This window comes from Elephas maximus, chromosome 20 (assembly GCF_024166365.1).
Source record: "Elephas maximus indicus isolate mEleMax1 chromosome 20, mEleMax1 primary haplotype, whole genome shotgun sequence".
Lineage (NCBI taxonomy): Eukaryota > Metazoa > Chordata > Mammalia > Proboscidea > Elephantidae > Elephas > Elephas maximus.
In genome coordinates, this window is record NC_064838.1 from 63,572,478 (window position 1) to 63,591,400 (window position 18,923).

General features: G+C 40.5%; 1 protein-coding gene across 7 annotated transcripts in view; it reads right to left on the reverse strand.

Moving 5' to 3' along the window:
- Positions 1 to 17,832, reverse strand: part of CFAP20DC (CFAP20 domain containing) — a 269,312-nt gene extending 251,480 nt beyond the window's left edge. For 5 of the 7 annotated variants that reach the window (XR_007514517.1, XR_007514516.1, XM_049863558.1 and 2 more), the window contains exons 1-4: positions 17,470 to 17,832; positions 14,878 to 14,967; positions 12,016 to 12,109; positions 3,075 to 3,147 (exon numbers count right to left, since the gene is read on the reverse strand). Coding sequence is in view for 4 of the 7 variants with exons in the window: in XM_049863558.1 (XP_049719515.1) it covers positions 3,075 to 3,147; positions 12,016 to 12,109; positions 14,878 to 14,967; positions 17,470 to 17,490 (278 nt within the window). In the remaining 3 variants the exon portion in view is untranslated. Of the gene's footprint in view, positions 1 to 3,074; positions 3,148 to 12,015; positions 12,110 to 14,877; positions 14,968 to 17,469 lie in introns of those variants that run through there. The other 2 variants (XM_049863555.1, XM_049863557.1) reach the window with 2 other exon arrangements.
- Between the last annotated feature and the right edge of the window lie 1,091 nt (positions 17,833 to 18,923).

Genomic DNA, 18,923 nt, shown 5'->3' on the forward strand with positions numbered 1-18,923 from the left:
CCAAACCAAACCCATTGCTGTCGAGTTGCTTCTGACTCATAGCGACCCTACAGGACACAGGAGAACTGCCCCACAGGGTCTCCAAGGAGCGGCTGGTGGATTTGAACTGCTGAGGTTTTGGTTTGCAGCCAGAGGCTTAACCACTGAGCCACCAGGGCTCCCACTTGTGCACAGGACCCTAAAAAAGCTAACCTGTCACAGGGTCGCTATGAGCCGGAATCGACTCAACGGCAGTGGGTGGGTTTGGTTATATGAGGAAGGGAAAGAGCCATGTGGCTGACAAGTCATGAGGACAGAGTGGTATGAGATGAGAAGGGGGGAGGTGGGAGAAAACAAAGCACACAGGAGTGTTAAGGATTTGGGGGTTTATCCTCAGTTCAATGGGAAATGCAGTTGTTTTTTAGAAACTAGATCACTCTGGCTGCAGTGTGGAGACTAGACTGGGAGAGGTCCATAGTGGAAGCTGGCAAAACCACTCAGAAGCTCTAACGGTAAATGAGGGGAAACGTGCTGGTGGCTGGGACAAGGCGGGCAGTAAGGCTGGGGAGAAGCACACAGATTCAAGGTTTACCATCCTATGCCCCACGCCTTGCAGCACACCGCATGACGATAACAGGAAGGTAGTAACTTGTGGACCGAATCCATGAGCAAAGCCTCAAGCTAAGCTATTCCTGGTTCTCAGGCATCTACTGACCCTCAGACGCCTGGCCTCCTGCTGAACAGTACAATGGTCCAGTGGGCATGGGAGGTACAAGGTATATGTTGAGGAAGTGATTAATAAATTCATGAACCAGCTGGCAAGGCTCTACTTAGGGAAACCTCTTGATGTGTAAATGTAACTTTGTGAAACAAAACGCGTCTCCCATCCTGACAATGGAAGAATTTCGAAGGGGGATATCTTTCTGCTGTAAGACTTCCCAGGCTTGTTAGAGAAATGTATTATTTAAAATAGCCTAGAGCTATGTTGCTGGAAACACAGTAGAACAGTAAGGGTGCTGAAAGAAGGTCCTTTCATTCAAAAAAAGAAAAAGGAAAAAAAAAAGCTGTGCTTAAAGAATCTATACTCCTTTTTCCACTTTTTAAAAACATGGTCTCTGTCAGTACTTCTCAAAACAGCAAGATATTTTGATTATCTATTGACAACAAATTCAAATGCAGAGTTAAGATATTTTCTTATATTCTGATAAAACCACAAGGTCAGGACGAAGAATGTCTTTCCCATGTTATTTAATAGCTTCAAACTTTTGTCCATAAGGCTTATTTTGCTAAAACCATGAAACTAAAAACCACTGGGAAAATCCAAATGTTTGTTCAAGTGGCTATGAGAACAGGGGAACCTGCAGATAGAGTCAACGTTCAAAATCAAATCATTAATTCCAACACTCCTGACAATGTTTTTCATCCTTAGAAAGGCCAAGAGCATTAATAACAGGGTAACAAAGATGGAGCTGCTGCTCTTACTAGGACTAAGTTAAAGCTAAGACGCTCGTTGATTTCTCAGTAAGGAAAGCTTCAGCATAACATTTAAAAGACTACATTGCCTAGGCTAGGATGATAAACTTAAGCGTTTGAGACACAAACAAAGCTTCAGACAGTCTGCTTAAAAATGGGGGCTCTTTAGCAAAGATTCTATTCCAAGGTTCGGCCAAGTATCTTGCATACCTTTGTCCAAAAGACTAACTACCAGGGTCCCCACCACTGTTCCTGAAAGTCTCAAGTACAGGTAAGTGACAGATCAGAAGAATAACAGGACTGAACTGGGTTTCTGAATCAGGAGCTTAAAAAGCTTGAAAACAAAACATAATTTGCCTTCTTCTATTCGGTAGGAAACCACTTTCCTACACCGAAAATAAAGCTTTATAAGGTATTCTCTGTACCTTATCTTTTTTTTTAGAATATCTTTGGAATCTTGAAACCGCTTTCTTTGCAGAACCAGAAAGAGATACATAAGGATGTCAAATAATGAGATGGTTTTACTACTGTAAGAACTATATTAAAGAATCTTGATGACCACAGCAGACAATAAAAGGAAACCTTAGTAAGAAGTTAACTGAGGTTTAAGGCTGAATACAATAAAGGTAAAAATGTTTCATATATTCTTAACCACTCAAGAAAACAAGATTGTACATTTTTAGCTAAAATTCATATTTAGATAACATATGCTGTGAACAAATCATTCGTATCCTAATTCACATAAACAGAAAAACATACAACTGCAATTTTATGTTATTCTGATTTTATTAAGAAAGCTCTTACTTCAACCGACTCTGCGGCACTGGGTTTCTTACTTCCTCTTAGTTTTCAACGGTGTAATTAGTACAAAATTATCTTCATTAATAGGAAAAGCCATCTATTTCAGTATGGAAAATAAAAGCCTAAATTTTGACCTTGGACAGCTATTAATTACAAAGGAAAATGATAAAATACCATATCTTATGTGTAATGTTTTATTTAAACTGTACAAATTTATTAATGAAATAGAATCTTAAACAATATTCAAGTCTGTATGAGTCTACAAACAAATCAAGTGTTATTTTCATTCTCAGTTATAAAGTATCACACAACAGGCAGCTCAACTGAGTTGTATATTCTCATTTTTGCTAGACAATCTGTTCACAGGTAAGACCATTTAAAACATAAATATATTCCAAGTCTTCTATATGCAAATAGAAATGACCAGTACATCTAAACTAAATACCATTATGAAGTATTTCAATTTTAAACCAAACTCAGTTTTGCATAACTGTGTGAAACATAACATCGCCCTTCATTTCAACCAAAATCTCAGACTCCTGGATTATTTATTTCTTCACATTATAGGCTGTTCATTGTCAAAATAATCCTTTGGTATGCACTTTAACAGACCAATTTGCTTTCTTCTCCTAGGGAAATGTCAGACCATACTAATATCTAAGAAATACGATTAAATTAGTTTAATTACTTCATGTCGACTTGATAAGTCACTGCTCTTTAATGTAAAAACTGCCACTTGCAATTAATGACTGTTGGTACTGCTCCAATTGATCAAATGTCTAATACACATAAAACATTCAAGCAAGTTCTGTGTATCTTACAGCAGTTCAGCGGAGAAGTCTTGTCCCAGGGGTACATAAATCTGAAGCACAAGAAATCTCTGGATCAGTCCAACTAGAAAGAAAGGGATGGAAATATATATTTATATGTCCCAACTACATATATGTGCACATAAACAAACGTAACCATAGGCCCTCAACAAGCTGAAGCTTTTAGCATTTCGGTTATATGCAGAACTGCAACAGAACTACCCATGAGTTACGACCTCACTATGAAAGCAAAAAAACCGATGAAAATCGAATCAAACTCCAATCACAAATTTCGCCTTTTAAAAATTCCATCTGTGGCCTTGATGAAATTTTTATGAAAATTTAAAAAAACAGTAATTTTTATTTACTATTTTTATTAGGTTACAAGAGAATGCACATTCAGAACTGCATTCAACAGAGACATATAAAATTGAACTACAGGTTTCCATCAGGGAAACCGTAAAACCATGTGGCAATTGTTTTTATTCACTGACAGTTTTAACTGTACTGAACAACTTAATAAAAAACAATAGGTAAAGAAAAACAATTCTAATTATGACAATGAAAACAGAAGGCTTCATGAGCCATATTTAATTCATACGGTTTTAAACGTGTCCACACTGACACAGATGAGGGAGTGTATTTTCACTTACAACGCCTGTTAATTTAACACGTTTAGTTAATTTAATGCTCACTAAATAAGAACTGATAACTTTTATTCCTGTTCACCAGATTCATTTGCTTTTTAAAAATACTTGGAGAAAAAACAATCTGTGTGGCACTTCTGATTGCTGAAGTCTATCTACAACTGCTTCAAAATCCACTGGTTTTATCTGACCCGCTCCAGACCCATTCACTTAATTCCTTTCCTCTTAGGTTTTGAACTTTGCTTGATCTCTCAATTACGATGCTCTTAACAGATGTTTTAGTATCACCACCTCCAAAAACATGCCTTTTAGAAACTTTTTTCCTGATGTGGGATTTGGGGGGCAGAAATAGAGATGTCTTGATTTATCTGTGACTGTCTCCTACAAATCTACTAGTGCAGGCCAACACGTGGATAAAAGATCTCAAGGGAGGGAACTGGTCTAAAAAGCTTGCCATTTTCTATTTATTCTGATTTAGCAGACTAAACAAATTGAAATATTTTTAAGTAGTAATATATTTTTGAATAGTCTATACACGGAGCTTCCTCTAGTTCATAATTGCTGTGGTAAACTTGTCCCACACCATTACTAAACAACTTCGGATCCTATGCTTTAGCCTAATTTTAGTTTCTAAGCAACATACTTGATAAAAAAATTGTTAATGTTTCTTAAATCTAAGCATACAGAGATAACTTTTACTTAAAAGCAATAAGCTTATAAATTGCTCCATAGAGCCATCAGTAGTGTAAACAAAGTAATAAAAATAGGGGATAACAAGACCTGACCCTAGAGAATTCTCCCTAGGAATCTTATTCTACCATATTTATGGGAAAAGGTGGTGAGACAACCCATCAGAGTACTGGACTACAAAACCAAAGTGAGATACCAAAACGAGGCCAACTAAAAACACCATCGTCAATCAACCTCTGCCTCACATCTTCCATCGATTGGCCCGATGGTATTTTTTCTGTTGCACAACGGCCTCTGTAAATACAGCTGAGTGAGCACCAGGATAAATAAAATCCCAGTCTTTAAAAAAACTCCCTAATTTGTGACAAATCTCACTGCATCAGCACTGTTCTCTGCAAACATAAAGAGCTGCACATATGAGGCATTTCTGTATGAACATTTTTAGATATGAAAGATCCCTGCCCTCAAAAAAGAAAGCTTTGTAATTCAACTTTCTCAAATACAGAAGACCTAGTTTCCAAAAGGCTTCATTTCTAAGATTAAAAGAAGTATGACAATACCATATGGTGATGACTGGACAAAGGAAAAAGTACCTGAATAACGTTTGACACAGACTGATCCTGTGTGTCAGAAATGCTAAACAAATGCTATAGTAATATTTTTTCCAGTAGCCTTTAAATTTAGACTGACTCTTCATGTCTACATTACATTTAAAATCACTTTCTCTAAGTAATGCTGAAAGTGGAACAGCTATTATCTGAAAAATGTCCATCAAGTACATAAAATTCAGTCTTTTTACTGAAATATGCAGATTTCTGTAGTTTTATGCAGAGACAAACTACCCCTATTTTTTAAGAGGTCAGGCCCTTTTCTCTTTTGAATATTTTAAAGCACATTTAACTGGTAAATGTGTTTTTTTACCATCAGATTTACTAGTGTTACGTTGTCCAAAGAGTTGAGACTAGACCACAGTACAGCCATCCTTTACAAGTGCCCTGGTAAATCTTGACTGACCTTGCTCCACAGTTCCTATCACAGCCCTGGCACGGGCAATACACTACAGTGCACCTCTCTCAAGTCAGCACAGAAAGCAAGAAGCAGTTATGCCTTCATTATGGGCTATTCCATTCTCCTTGGGCAAATTAGAAAATCTCTCTGGGCCCCTTTCTTTTTCATCTGTAAAATAGGGCTAATAATTTAGATCTTTATCTCATGGGGTTGTTTTAATTAAAGCAAGTCACTCAACAAAGATTTTTTGAGCACCTACTACATGCCAGGCTCAGGTGACAAGGCATCTTACAGTAAAGACAGACACAGTCTCGGCCCTCTTGGAACTCACATTCTAGTTCCGCGAAGGCGACAGTCAGGGTACTATGCAAGTATATAACCCTGGTCGTTGGGGTGATGGAGATGATGAATGAAGGTTTTCTTGAGGAAATAATCCTGGAGCTCAGCTGGGAAGAATAAGCAGGAATTGACTAGGCAAGGGGAATGGAGAAGGGAGAGAGGAACAAACATTCCAGGCAGAGGCAATACTCCCATTTTTTGATAAACGGACATGGCAGACTGGATGAGCTTCAAGGCCTAAAGGGCTGGAAGGACAGATAGAAGGCGGAAAGCAGCAGCAGGTGAGTCTGGCAAAGTAGCCAGGGACCCAATCATGCAGGGCCTTGAAAGCCAAGCAAAGGATATAGGTCTTATCCTAAAATCAATGGGATGCCACTTATATATTCATTCATTTTTCTACAAACATTTATTGAATGTCTACTATGAGCCAGGCACTGTTCTATGTGAACAAAATAGACTAAATTCTCCATGCTGGCAGAGTTTACTTTCTGATGATGGTGAGAAAAACAATAAATACACATATACACGTAATATACATAATAAATATACAGCATGTTAGAAGGTGATACGTAGTACAGGGAATTGTAGAATGTGGTAAAAGGGATCAAGAGTAGGAAGAGGATATAAAACGTGGGCTGTAGTTCTAAAGTACAGGTTTGGGTGGGCCTCACTGTGAATCTGACATTTTAGTAAAAGCTTGAAGAAAGGGTGAGAATGATCCAGGTAGCCACGTGGGAGAATGCTCCAGTCAGAGGGCACAACCAGCGCACACGTGCTAGGGTGACAGGGCATCAGGCCATGTCTGAAAATAGCAATGAGACCTGTGAGGCTGGAGCAGAGTGAACAAGGGAAAGAATAAAAGGAGATGAGGCCAAAGAGTTACCAGGGCACCAGACACCGCAAGGTCTTACAGATAATTGGCTTTTACTTTGAGTGAGATGCAGCACTTTCAACAGAGGAGTGACATGATCTGCCTTACAAATTAAAAGGATCACTCTGGCTGCCAAGTTGAAAGCAGACTCAGGGAGGCAAGGTCAGAAACAGGGAGGGTGAGCAGAAAACTATTTAAGTAATCTAAGCATTAGATAATGGTGCCTTGGGCCAGCATGGGAAGTGACTGGAAGTAGTCAGACTCTATTGGAAAGACAGAGTCAACAAGATCTTCCCGATGGATTGAATGAAGTTGGGGGAAAAAAATCATGGTGATCCAAAAGTTTCTGATCTGAGCAAAGGAGCCCTGGTGGCACAGTGGCTAAAGCACCTGGCCATCTGAAAGGTCGGTGGTTTGACCCCACCAGCTGCTCTGCAGGAGAAAGACGTGGCAGTCTACTTCTGTAAAGATTACAGCCTTGGAAACCCCACTGAACAGTTCTACTCTGTCCCATAGAGGTGCTATGAGTCGGAATCAACTTGATGGCAATGGGTTTTGGTTTAGTCTAAGCAACTGGAATGAAAAGTTGCTAACAACTGAGATGGGGCAGTCTACAGGAGAGGAGGGGGGGAAATTTTAGGAATAAAGACTAGGAGTTGGGTTTTGGATATATTGCATTTAAGTTGTCCAAGTAGAAATGTCAAGTAAGGAGTTGAATATACAAGATTGGAGTTTGGGAGAGAGGTCTGAGCCAGAAATGTAAATCTGGGAGTCAGACAGAGACGGCACTGAAAACCATGAGACGAGGGGTAACCAAAGGAGTGAAATGTAGATAGAGAGCTGAGGGCTGAGTCCACAGCACTGCAACATTAAGTTGGATTAGGGAGAAGAGAAAGAACCAACAAAGGACACTAAGGTGGAAGACCAGGGAGTGAGGAAGAAAACCAGGAGTGTGGAGCTTCTGGAAGTTGAGTGCAGAAAGTATATTAAGAGAAGAGTGTTAACTTTCTCAAATGCTGCTGCTGTATCAAGTAAGATGAGGGCTGAGAAATGGCTGTTGGATTTAGGAATTCAGAGCTCAGTGGTGACCTTGCCAGAACACTATCATGTGGGGAGGGGTAGGGGGGTCAAAGTCACTGAAGGATTTTAAACAGAGGGAGTCACGATGAGACTTATTTTTAAAAAGAATACTGCAGTGGGGACAGGGAGGCCCTGAGGGAACCTCATAAAATGACCCATCATCTTCCAGACCAGCTGAACTTGAGGTCAACACAAAGCTTCACGGATGCAGATCCCAGAAGACATACCACTCGATTCACATGCAGTAGGCAGAGAAAACAGTGGTTTCAAACATGAGTTCCAAAGAGGAAATCCTGGAGATCTTCCAAATGAGATGTTTATATGTGTTAGGGCTGCTTCTCTTACGGGCAACTCTACAACATAACATGTTCCAGGGTGAAGAGTGGCTGGATTTACTTATTTAGCTGGAGTCTCATTACCAAGGCAATTAGCAATTACAACCCAAATTCTACAAATATACTCAAGTTTCTCAACATGGCAAATTTAACACACAACTGTGTATCAGAAACTAAGTCTGAGGTACCAAGTAGAAAAGGTAAGATCCTTACCCTCAGGAAGTACACAATGTAACACTTTTCTTTATATGATAAGGTGCTGAGCGAAGGTTTTGTTTTTCACATTTTTAGAGATTCTGAAAATTTAAGGTAATTCAGAAATATTTAAAATGTAAAGTTAAACATATTTAATTTCGCTATGCAATTTTCTTCACAAGTACCAAATAGAGGTGGGGACCCACTGACATATCTAGTGTCAAGTCTGCATAAATAAAGTGGATGTTTACTCTTAAAACAGGAATACATAATGGTAATTAAACTTAATTTAGAAATGCTAATTAAAGTCAATTCTCTATTCAGGCTATGTCATTTAATTTAAAATTAACCATAACATTTTCACAGAGAAGGTCATTCTATAGAGGTAAAAATCACTATGTAAAATTCCAAATAATTAATCTTAAAGGCATTAGTGCAGGGCAGGCTTCATAAACTGTTTCATCTGTTCCAGTGCTCCATATGTTACAGAAAAGCCAGAATAATTTTTAACTACAGGGCATCGTACAAGAAACACATTAAAAGATTCTTCCATTTCTTCCAATGACAATGATCACCCTTCCATTGGAAAAAGCAATTATAACACATGAAACTTGGCTTATTTCTAAAAAAAGACTTAGGTATGTAGTAAAGTGGAGCTTGTCTTTAATAACTTGGCCTTTGGAAGAGGAGGACTCTTTCTCAGATGGGTCTAAGGAAGGTTATCAGAAGTGGTTTGATTTTGTCAGCAACGTGATCATGGCATAGACAAGGAGGGCAGCATCACAGGGAAGTACCAGTTGCTGACAAGCCCATTATGACTCATGGCAACCCCACACGTGTCAGAAGAGAACTGTGCTCCACAGGGTTTTCAATGGCTGATTTTTTTTTTTTTTGGAAGCAGGTCACCAGGCCTTTTTTACGAAGCATCTCCGGGTGGACTTGAACTTCCAGCCTTTCGATTAGCAGCCAAGAGTGTTAACCATGTGCACCACCCAGAGACTCCCGTACAGGCAGCCTTTATAAGTCCAACAATAAGAACAAAAGAACTCACATTGGTTTGGGGCTTACAACATAGCCACGTTCTTACAAACCAAATATATCTACCTCACAAAGTCAATATCCTTTAAAAAGATGGACTATGCCTCCCACACAAAGAATAAAATACAGTTTCAGAATGATTCCCTTCACTTATAAGTACAAATTTACGCAAAAAAAAAAAATTATTTAAAAAAATGATCTATGAGGAAACTATGCTTTAAAAATGGTAGTAAACTAACAAAAATTCTTTTAACAATGATTATTTCTTCTCTTTGAGGTTTTAATTCTAATTTAAGTTTAGAAAGGAACATTGGATAAACACTTTAAATCATCTTCCATCTATAACTTCCATGGCTTGGTTTATGTCTTAGAAATCTAAAATATGAATGCAGTAGCTTGAAATGATACACAAAGGCACTGAGCCTATGAAAGTTTAGAAAATTGAATTATATTAAAAAATTAGGCACGAACAACAGGTCAATTTGTAGTGCCTGGTACATAGCAGGTATTCAATAAATGAAGAAAAAAATAAATAAAAGATGAATGTAAATGAGAAATGATTACTTCTATTTCCTAAATCATCTGAAATCTGTATTTAAAACACAGGACAAGGCTGATGAAACTCTGATTAATCATTTTGATAAATTATATTTCTTAAATCACATCAGTTTACTCAAAACCTTATCTCATAGCAGAATCATCACTGGGCTTTGATCATAAATTTAGGTGATCTCTCAGGGTTCCTTCTGCCTTAAAATGCTGACTGTGAAGAGTACTTGAAGCACTTACTGATGAAGATCAAAGACCACAGCTTTCAGTATGGATTAAACCTCAACATAAAGAAAAGAAAAATCTCACAACTGGACCAATAAGCAACATCATGATAAATGGAGAAAAGATCGAGGTTGTCAAGGATTTCATTTTACTGGGATCCACAATCAACACCATGGAAGCAGCAGACAAGAAATCAAAAGACCCACTGCATTGGGCAAATCAGCTGCAAGAGATCTCTTTAAAGTGTTAAAAACCAAAGATGTCACCTTGAGGACTAAGGTGCACCTGACCCAAGACATGGTGTTTTCAACTGCCTCCTATGCACGCAAAAGCTGGACGATAAATAAGGAAGACCGAGGAGTTGACTCCTTTGAATTGTGGTGTTGGCAAAGAATATTGAATATACCACGGACTGCCAAAAGAATGAACAAATCTGTCTTGGAAGAAGTGCAGCTAGAATGCTCCTTAGAGGCAAGTATGGCGAGACTGTGTCTTACATACTTTGGACATGTTGTCAGGAGGCATCAGTCCCTGAGAAGGACATCCTGCTTGGCAGAGTACAGGGTTAGGAAAAGAGGAAGACCCTCAACGAGGTGGACTGACACAGTGGCTGCAACAATGAGCTCGAGCATAACAACGATTGTAAGGATGGCGCAGGACTGGGCAGTGTTTTGTTCTGTTGTGCACAGGGTCACTATGAGTCGGAACCAACTGGACGGCACTTAACAATAACAACAACGTTCAGAATAAGTAAGAATTGCAATTTGCTCTTTGGCTTTTTGCTAAATCACATATTTATCTCTATAACTAATAGATATTAATATTCCTAAAGTTATGAGTTAATCTGTCACTGAATAACGCCTTGCATGGTATTTTTCATAAATTTTTTCTCACAAGTTAATATCCTATAATTTAGGAATTCCTGAGTTTATTTCAAAGCTTAGCTATAAAACCTGATTTCTTGACGAAGCACCAACCTCGGTTTGTTTATCTGTAAAAGAGCACCTGAGAAAAGGAAGTAATAAATGTAAAATGCCTAAAGTCTTTGCCATACAGTGAAACCAGATGGCATGCAGTTGATTTCAACTCACGGCAACCCCATGTGCATCAGAGAAGAACTACGCTCCACAGAATTTTCCACGGCTGATTTTTCGGAAGTGGATCCCCAAGCCATCTCTGGGGGGACTGGAAGCTCCAGCCTTCCGGTTAGTAATCCAAAGCATTAACCAGTTGCAGCACTGGGGGACTCTGCCACATACTAAGTTCTCAATAAATACTATCACTATTATAATTAATAGCTATTAAATAATCTTCAAAATACTTCTAGATTTCTAATATACAGTGAGGCAGAATACATAAAAAAGCCTAGCATGTATAAAACAAAACTCCAGTTCTTAAAAAATGCCAGACGTACTAGACCAGTAGAGACTAGAGGAACCCGAAGACTGTTGCCCTGAGATACCCTTTAAACTTAGAACTGAACTACAGTACAGGTCTCCTTCCAGCCAAACAGCAGACTGGATCAAAAAACGAACACAATCCGCTAGTGAGTACTGAGCTCTTTAATTTAAAAAAATCATCTATATGAGACCAAACAGTCAACATTCACCCTAAAGCAAAGATAAGAAGGTAAGGGGGGTCAGGGAAGCTAGACTAATGGCAACAAAACAACCAGAATGGAAATAAAGAAAATATTAACACATTGTGAAAAAAGTAGCCAATGTCACTGAATAATATGTATAGAAATTGTTAAATGTGAACTTAATTTGCTGTGTAAACATTCACCAAAAGCATTATTTAAAAAAAAAAAAAAAAAAGCCTAGCATAGTGTTTGGCATAGTTCTAAAAAAAAAAAAGATCACATCACTTTACATCAACGTATGCTTGTAAAAGTTATACCTAAATATGCCTGTTTATGATCTGTAATAATGTAACTTTAAGCATCAAACGTTAAGTTTCAATGTTAAAACACTTACGGATCTGCTTATTCTCCTTTGGTAATTGGATTTTGTTTGTTTGGCTGCTGCCTTCCAGGACAAACACAAAACTTTTAACTTCTTTATCAAACTCCTATAGAACAAAAATGAAAACAGTGATAATTGAAGCATATTTTATTTATAAAGTCACAGCTGCAAACCCACAGGAAAAAGTCCCATGTTGATATTTCTTAAACTCAGGCTCCAGCCTTGATGGTATTCTTATCCTAAGCCTGGCTGGGAATTAGGATACACATGCACACTAAGCTGCTTGAGCAAATCCCCTCTGAGAAAGACACCCTTCCTCCAAACAGTAAGTTCTCCAGCTTCAGGGAGTTACTCATATAGAGCTTCCAAAGTTTAATGACCTTTTCTCTCTTTTTAATCTATGTATTCCTGTTTAATGGCATAGGGCTGTCCATCACCTCGTTAAGGTATAGGAAACCATCTAACCTATGCTGTATCCATTCTGGAAGCCCCTTGGTTTCAGGCCATGGCTCATAGACAATTAATCCTTGCCTTATTTTACCAGTGTTCTAACTCTGAAATTCTATTTATAAAATTTACTTAAAATCGACGTGAATGAAAACATTATAGTTGAAGTTGCCTAAAAAACTAAGGTAGGAGACACAGGAAAAAAAAAACTCTCCGAATGAAAATCCTCCTATATCTATATTTCCCTCAAAGTGCTACTGTAAGTGGTTATTTTTTATCTTAGAGCAAATTCCCAATCTTTGAACATAAAGATACTTTTTCACATTAAAATATTTCACAGATCACCCCACTCTTCAGGATTATAGTTGGACTTTTTGTTTATGTTAAGAAATGTACTTTAACTAATGGCTACTGTAAATTAAGTAATAGTTAAATAAACCAAACCAAACTCATTGCTGCTGAGTTGATTCTGACTCACAGAGACCCCAGAGGACAGCGCAGAACTGCCCCACAGTTTCCAGGGAGCGGCTGGTGGATTGGGACTGCTGACCTTTTGGTTAACAGCCAAGCTCTGAACCACTGTGCCACCAGGGCTCCATATTTAAATAAATTTATATTATATTCATTGCACTAGCACCTCAACGTGTTTAAGATGAATATACATGCCCCAAGTATATTAGTTATTCCATCTATGTACAAGTTGGGCATATACTTAAAATCTTCAGGAGTTTACCACAACCGTCAGCATGGCCCGTGACCCCTGCATCCTCTGAACCCTCTCCATTTCCTACCGTGCACGCTGCCTCACGCTCGCCATGCTGGCCCCAGAGGCCTTCTTGTCCTTTTCCTCAAATACTCTTCTACCAGCCCCACCCTGTATCTAGTCAGCTCTCAGAGCTCAAGCGTCACTTCCTCAGGGAAGCCCTTCCTGATCTCCCTGCTCTATACTCTCACAGCACTGTCTACCTCTCACTCAAGCTATGTAACCTTGGGTAAGTTGCTTACCCTCTCTGGGCCTCAGTTTTCTCATCTAAAAGATGGGTATGAAAGTACCTATTTCTCATGCTTACCATACATATTAAGTAATATATGTAAAGTACTAGAAGCTATGCTGTACAAAATAGTCAGCACTCAATTAATAAAAAAAAAAAAAAATTTTTTTTTTTTTTTTTTAAAACTATCCATACAGCAAACAAAGGTCCCCATGAAACTGTTCTTCTCTTGATTGCACCAGGGAGAAGAGAAACGGATGGGGATGGATACAGGTTTTCCAATCTGGTGGCTTCTAGGTGAGACAATGTCTACCTGATGGCTTCTGTTTTCCCTCTAAAAGTAGGGAGTGAGGTCTTATGGAGAGTGAGGGAGGGAGGGCACAGGCTGGGAAGGAGGACAGGGAGTTAATGGTTGAAAACCTGAAGAAAATGGAGAAATAACCATCTTGGAGACTAAGGGAACACAATAGGATTATTGGAGAGCTTTCGCGCCATTTCAGTTGACTGTACAGTATTACCAGTCTGAGAGACTGTACCTATTTCCTTCAAAGGTACTGAGCAGTCCAGACACAGGCACAGAGAAGACAGATAACTGGAGATTCAGAAAAGGCTGGGTATGCTGGGCAGGCATGATGAAAGGACACGGAACAAGCACATGCAAGGTCCAGATTGGGAAGTGACTGAAACAACAGACTATGGCTTCTGAGCTGGAGAGAAAAGAAAGTACGATAGTGAAAATAAAGAAAACTAAATGCAGAGGAAAGACAGAATGGCCAGTGGCCTAAAGGCCCCAGTAAGCGAGTCCTTTACATAGTGAGAGGAAGTGAGCAAGCAACCTTGAGAATCAAAGACTGGGGTCAGAGAGGGACATGTGAATATCTGAGTAATTTCAGAGGCCACGCAGTTTGGGGTGATAAGGTCCAGGGTGTGACAGTGGGAATGGGTGCTGAGGTAGAGTGAAAAAGGTCATCAGAGATGAAGAAATCAAGAAATTCAGAAGTCTGGGGCTTGTAGAGATCTCCCCCGTCGATACCAGTGTCCCTAAAACCTCAGCAGGACTTGGTACTGAGAAGGGCTACGAGCCCTGAGCCAAGGTCTCCGGCAACTGAGCGCTGATGTCGGGAGAGCCACAGCCAACAATGTCATGAGAGGCCTTTGGAGAAAAACAACAGGAACAACAGTTCTCAAAACGCATCAAGCCCTTTTTGCTATAATCTTCACTCGCTTTTCTTCCCAGGGTTTATGTGGCTCTCATATCTGGTTGCTCAGTGATTAAACATTCGGTTGCTAACCAAAAGACTGGCAGTTTGAATCTACCAGCCGCTCCTTGGAAACCCTATGGGGCAGTTCTACTCTGTCCTATAGGGTCACTATGAGTCGGAATCAACTCAATGGCAATGGGTTTGGGTTTTTTGTTTTGATTTCTAACACTTACTTTCCATATCACAGACGGACTGCCAAGGATCTTCCATTTTGCTCCAGGATTTTTTCCCTGAGCACTAAAGATTTCAACAAATGCACCTCCCTAGAAAACAGAAAGGAAATACTTAAGAGTGAAAGACAATGCTGAGGAGGAAATCTGATCTATAACCAGGGTTCCAGGCATTCTGTCAGCTAAGAACATCTGGAGGAAACATTAGCCCTATCATTACTCCTCCTTTATCCCTTGATTGTATCTGAGCTACAGCTGTTCTGATTTGGGTCTCCTTGGATCAATTGCTTAAGCAATTTTTTCCAAGTATGATAAACATTAAATGATTTATGCCATATGAACGTGACAAATCTCTCATGTTTGGGAGTCATTTACTTGACCGTACAGATCATGTTTACAGAAGAGTCTATTCAACTCAGACTAAAGGGTTTAAACTCAATTTGCCAGCCAGGTCAGTAAGTTCTGACAATTATCTCTAGCTACAAACCTTCTAGTCATACTGACGTAAGCTCCAATCCTGGCTTTGCCGTTTATTAACTACCTGACCTCGGAGTTACTTAATGCTGTGATTCTTCACCTGTAAAACAGGTTGTTGGCTTGCAGAGAACAGTAAATGTAAATTATCAAGCACAATGCTTGGCACCCTGCAAGGGCTCAGTAGTGCCAGGGGTGATTATTGAAAAAAAAAAAGACAAGTTAAATATGTTAGTAAAAAGGCTTGGTGCAACTAATGTCACAAAACAGTTTGTGTATAAAATTTTTGAATAGAAAACTAATTTGCACTGTAAGCTTTTGCCAAAAACAACAAAAATTTTAAAAAATTATTAATAAATTTAAAAAGTTATATTTACACTAAAAAAAGGCTTGGGAGGAATTTTGGAGGGGCAATTCTTAGTTTGAGCATTCCTACAAGATCTCTTTATATATTTAATACAATTTAATTTGGAGATCCATAAAATCTGTACAAGAAAAATAGAGAATCAGTTCTACAGACACTGCAAACCTGAGAACATGGAGGTATATGCTTACATAAAAAAATGCTAACTAAACACACTGCTGAATGTCCATAAGCTTTAATTATAAAAAGGGGGAATTAAATAAGCCCATTATTTCTGAGGAGTATAACGTTTATTGTGAGAAATTGAGAATCTGAAATGAAGACTAAATAGTTCTCTTTTATGCCCTGTTTGAATTATAAGTAGCACATGAGCAAACCAGTCTGGTCTTTGTACACAATTTCCAGCTTTTAAATTTCTCAGTAATATAAAGATAATTTTGCTTCTGAGTTTTAACAAGCAATCACTTGACATCATGGCACTTAATGTCTTCTTCCTTAGGTAGTATTATGTGCAAACAGCATGTGAGACAGAAATACTATAACTTACCAGGTCAGTCATACTTCACTATGAATTTTAAATCTGAGGCAATTTTTGTAAAAGAGAAAAATCCTTATACCTGATGAGATGGCAAACTCCCTCCTTAGCCCACCCTCTTGCTTCTTTTTGCTTCCCTTTGTTTTCCAAATTTCCCCCAGTCTGCATGTGACTTTTGTAACAATGTACCTTACCTGTATTGAGTGAAACAAACTCTAAAATTGTTGTAACCCAATTAATGACATAAAATGGGATAGAGAAAAGAGAACTGAAGAGCACTCTGAGGACATGCATCAATCAATAGGCAGGCAGTATAGGTGAAAATGTAGACGCAACCAAGAGGTGGATGCCAGCGGAGGGCTGCTGGGGTACAGGGGTGTTCATCCTAACTGCCAGGATGAGATGGCAAATTGTAAACACAGCAGTAAATAAAGAGTGTAACCTCAAGTAGAGGTGAGGAGCGGAGGGCAGGGGACAGGGTCAAGGAAGGCTAGGAAGGGAGATGTCCCAAGGTGAGGAAAGCAGGCCCTGCACTGAGACACCCCAAGATATTCAAGCTGACTGCCCCTGAAGCAGTGTTTCTCCAAGTGTGATCCTTGGACCACCTGCATCGGAAACACCTGGGGGAGAGGGGGAAGTTGTTAAAAAGGTAAATTAACTGACCTCATCTCCAGAAATTGATTTAGTAGATCTGGGGTGAATCTGCATTCTTACAAGTACCCAAGTTCTCAAACACACTAGGAGGTACCCAAGTGTTGGAGAACCACTGACCTCCGATTTTGGGAAAAAGCAAACAGCACATAGTAAGAGTGCTTATTTTCTTTAATGGTTTAACTCATTCATCCATCCATTCACTCAACTGCTGAGCTACCCAGCGTGCACCGCTACCGAGTACCAGAGGCACTTGTTAACCATCTTATTTCTGGGTCACAGCCTCAAGAATCTGATTCAGGTGATCTGGGCAGGGCTTCATGTCTGCATTTTAACCAGAACTGCGGGCAACTCATACATCTCGAGAGGCACTGAGCTAGGGATCGAACAAAAGCCAAGTCGCAGGGCTTAGCCTTGGTTACTTTTTATTCCTCACAGGACCACTCATCCATTCATTCCTTCTCACCCCAAAGAAGACCGTATTGTGGGGGTGAGGTGTCAGATTTTCATTTGTCCTCACCCCAGAGGAGAAAGTGACAGACAGGCTGGAGAGCCATTTTGGGTTGGTTACCTGGTACTCATTTTTGAACATTTCCGCAGTGGGCCCGGGGCTTAGGGGGCACAGAGGTCAGGGCTTCCAGCGAGGACCGTGAGCCCGACGGCCCGAGACGGGCTTCGTGGTCGGCCGCCACTCGGTCAGGCTCTTCTCAGCCCTCCAGCCCCTTGTCAGCTCCACCGGCGACCCCGGGCTCGCACCATCGCAGCCCCCGCCTCCGGGGACCCCCGCTCTAGGGAGGGCGCAGCTGCCTGGGCCGATCGGAGCCGGCCCTGGGGCCCGACTGTGTGCCTAACCTACGTGACCCAGCGCCGGGCGCGGAGCCCTGGACAACCGCCCGAGCCCCCCGCCCCCGGAAAGGCCAGCGCGCTCCCGCCGCCGCCCGGCCCCGCCCTCTTCCGGTCGGATTCGGGGGCGGGGCGACGCCAGTTCCAGCCGCCCCATTGGCTCTCGCGAGGCACCGGCGCGTTGCGCTGTGTGGGGTGTTCTCGCCGACACGCACGTGAAGCTACGCGGTGACGTAGGCGTTGCCCAGGCAACCGAAGGACTCTGGGGGAAAAGATGGACTTCCCAGCCTGTGACCTACGCTCTGCTGACTAGTCACCTGGGCCATCTAAAAAGGCTAAACTTAGCCGTTCAGCGCCACCCCAGGGGCTGGACTCTTCTAGAGAACCTGTCACGTCGGCTTGGGCTCTGCTTGTAACCACTGATAACTGGTAGATTGCTCAAGGGCAGCCATGTAATCACGGAACCCACACGCAGCTTCTGGTTTGAAGGGTCCCAAACTTGGGTTTGTTGAAGGTCTTCTAGCCCGTTTCACTGTTTGAGAAGGCCCAAGGAAGTGGAGGTACTTACTTAAGATAGTGCACACATTAAAAAGCCCAGGTTTTGGGCTCAAAATAAAAACTGCATACATTTATTGAACCGGGCACTCTGTCAAGGGGAGAATTTGTTCTTTGCCTCTTCCAGCTTATGGTGGCTGCGAGCATTCCTTGACTTGTGGCTGCATCACTCCAGTCTCTGCCTCTGTGGACACACTGCCTCCTCCTCTTTTGTGTCTTCGCCTCTGTGTGTCCCTTAAAAGGACACGTGATAGCACTTAGGTCTCACCTGGGTAGTCCAGGGTAGTAGTCTCATCTCAAGAGCCTTAATTTAATCGTACCTGCAAAGACCTTTTTTTTTTTTTTTTCAAATGAGGTAACATTCACAAGTTCCAAGGATTTGACATGGGTATCTTTGGAGAGGGGCATTTTTTGGCCTACCACAAAGGGTGACTTCTACAAAACAATTTTTGATAAATTCTATAAGAGAGGCACAAAGTACGCTGAGTGTACAGGAGGAATCTAGGAGAAATCTTAAGGCTTCTACAACCTATTTGGATGTCTGAAACGCTTTTCTTGGCCCCATAGCTGAAGTGAAACCCCAACGTTGCTCTGTTTTCTTTCTATCCTTTTCACTATCTGAAATTA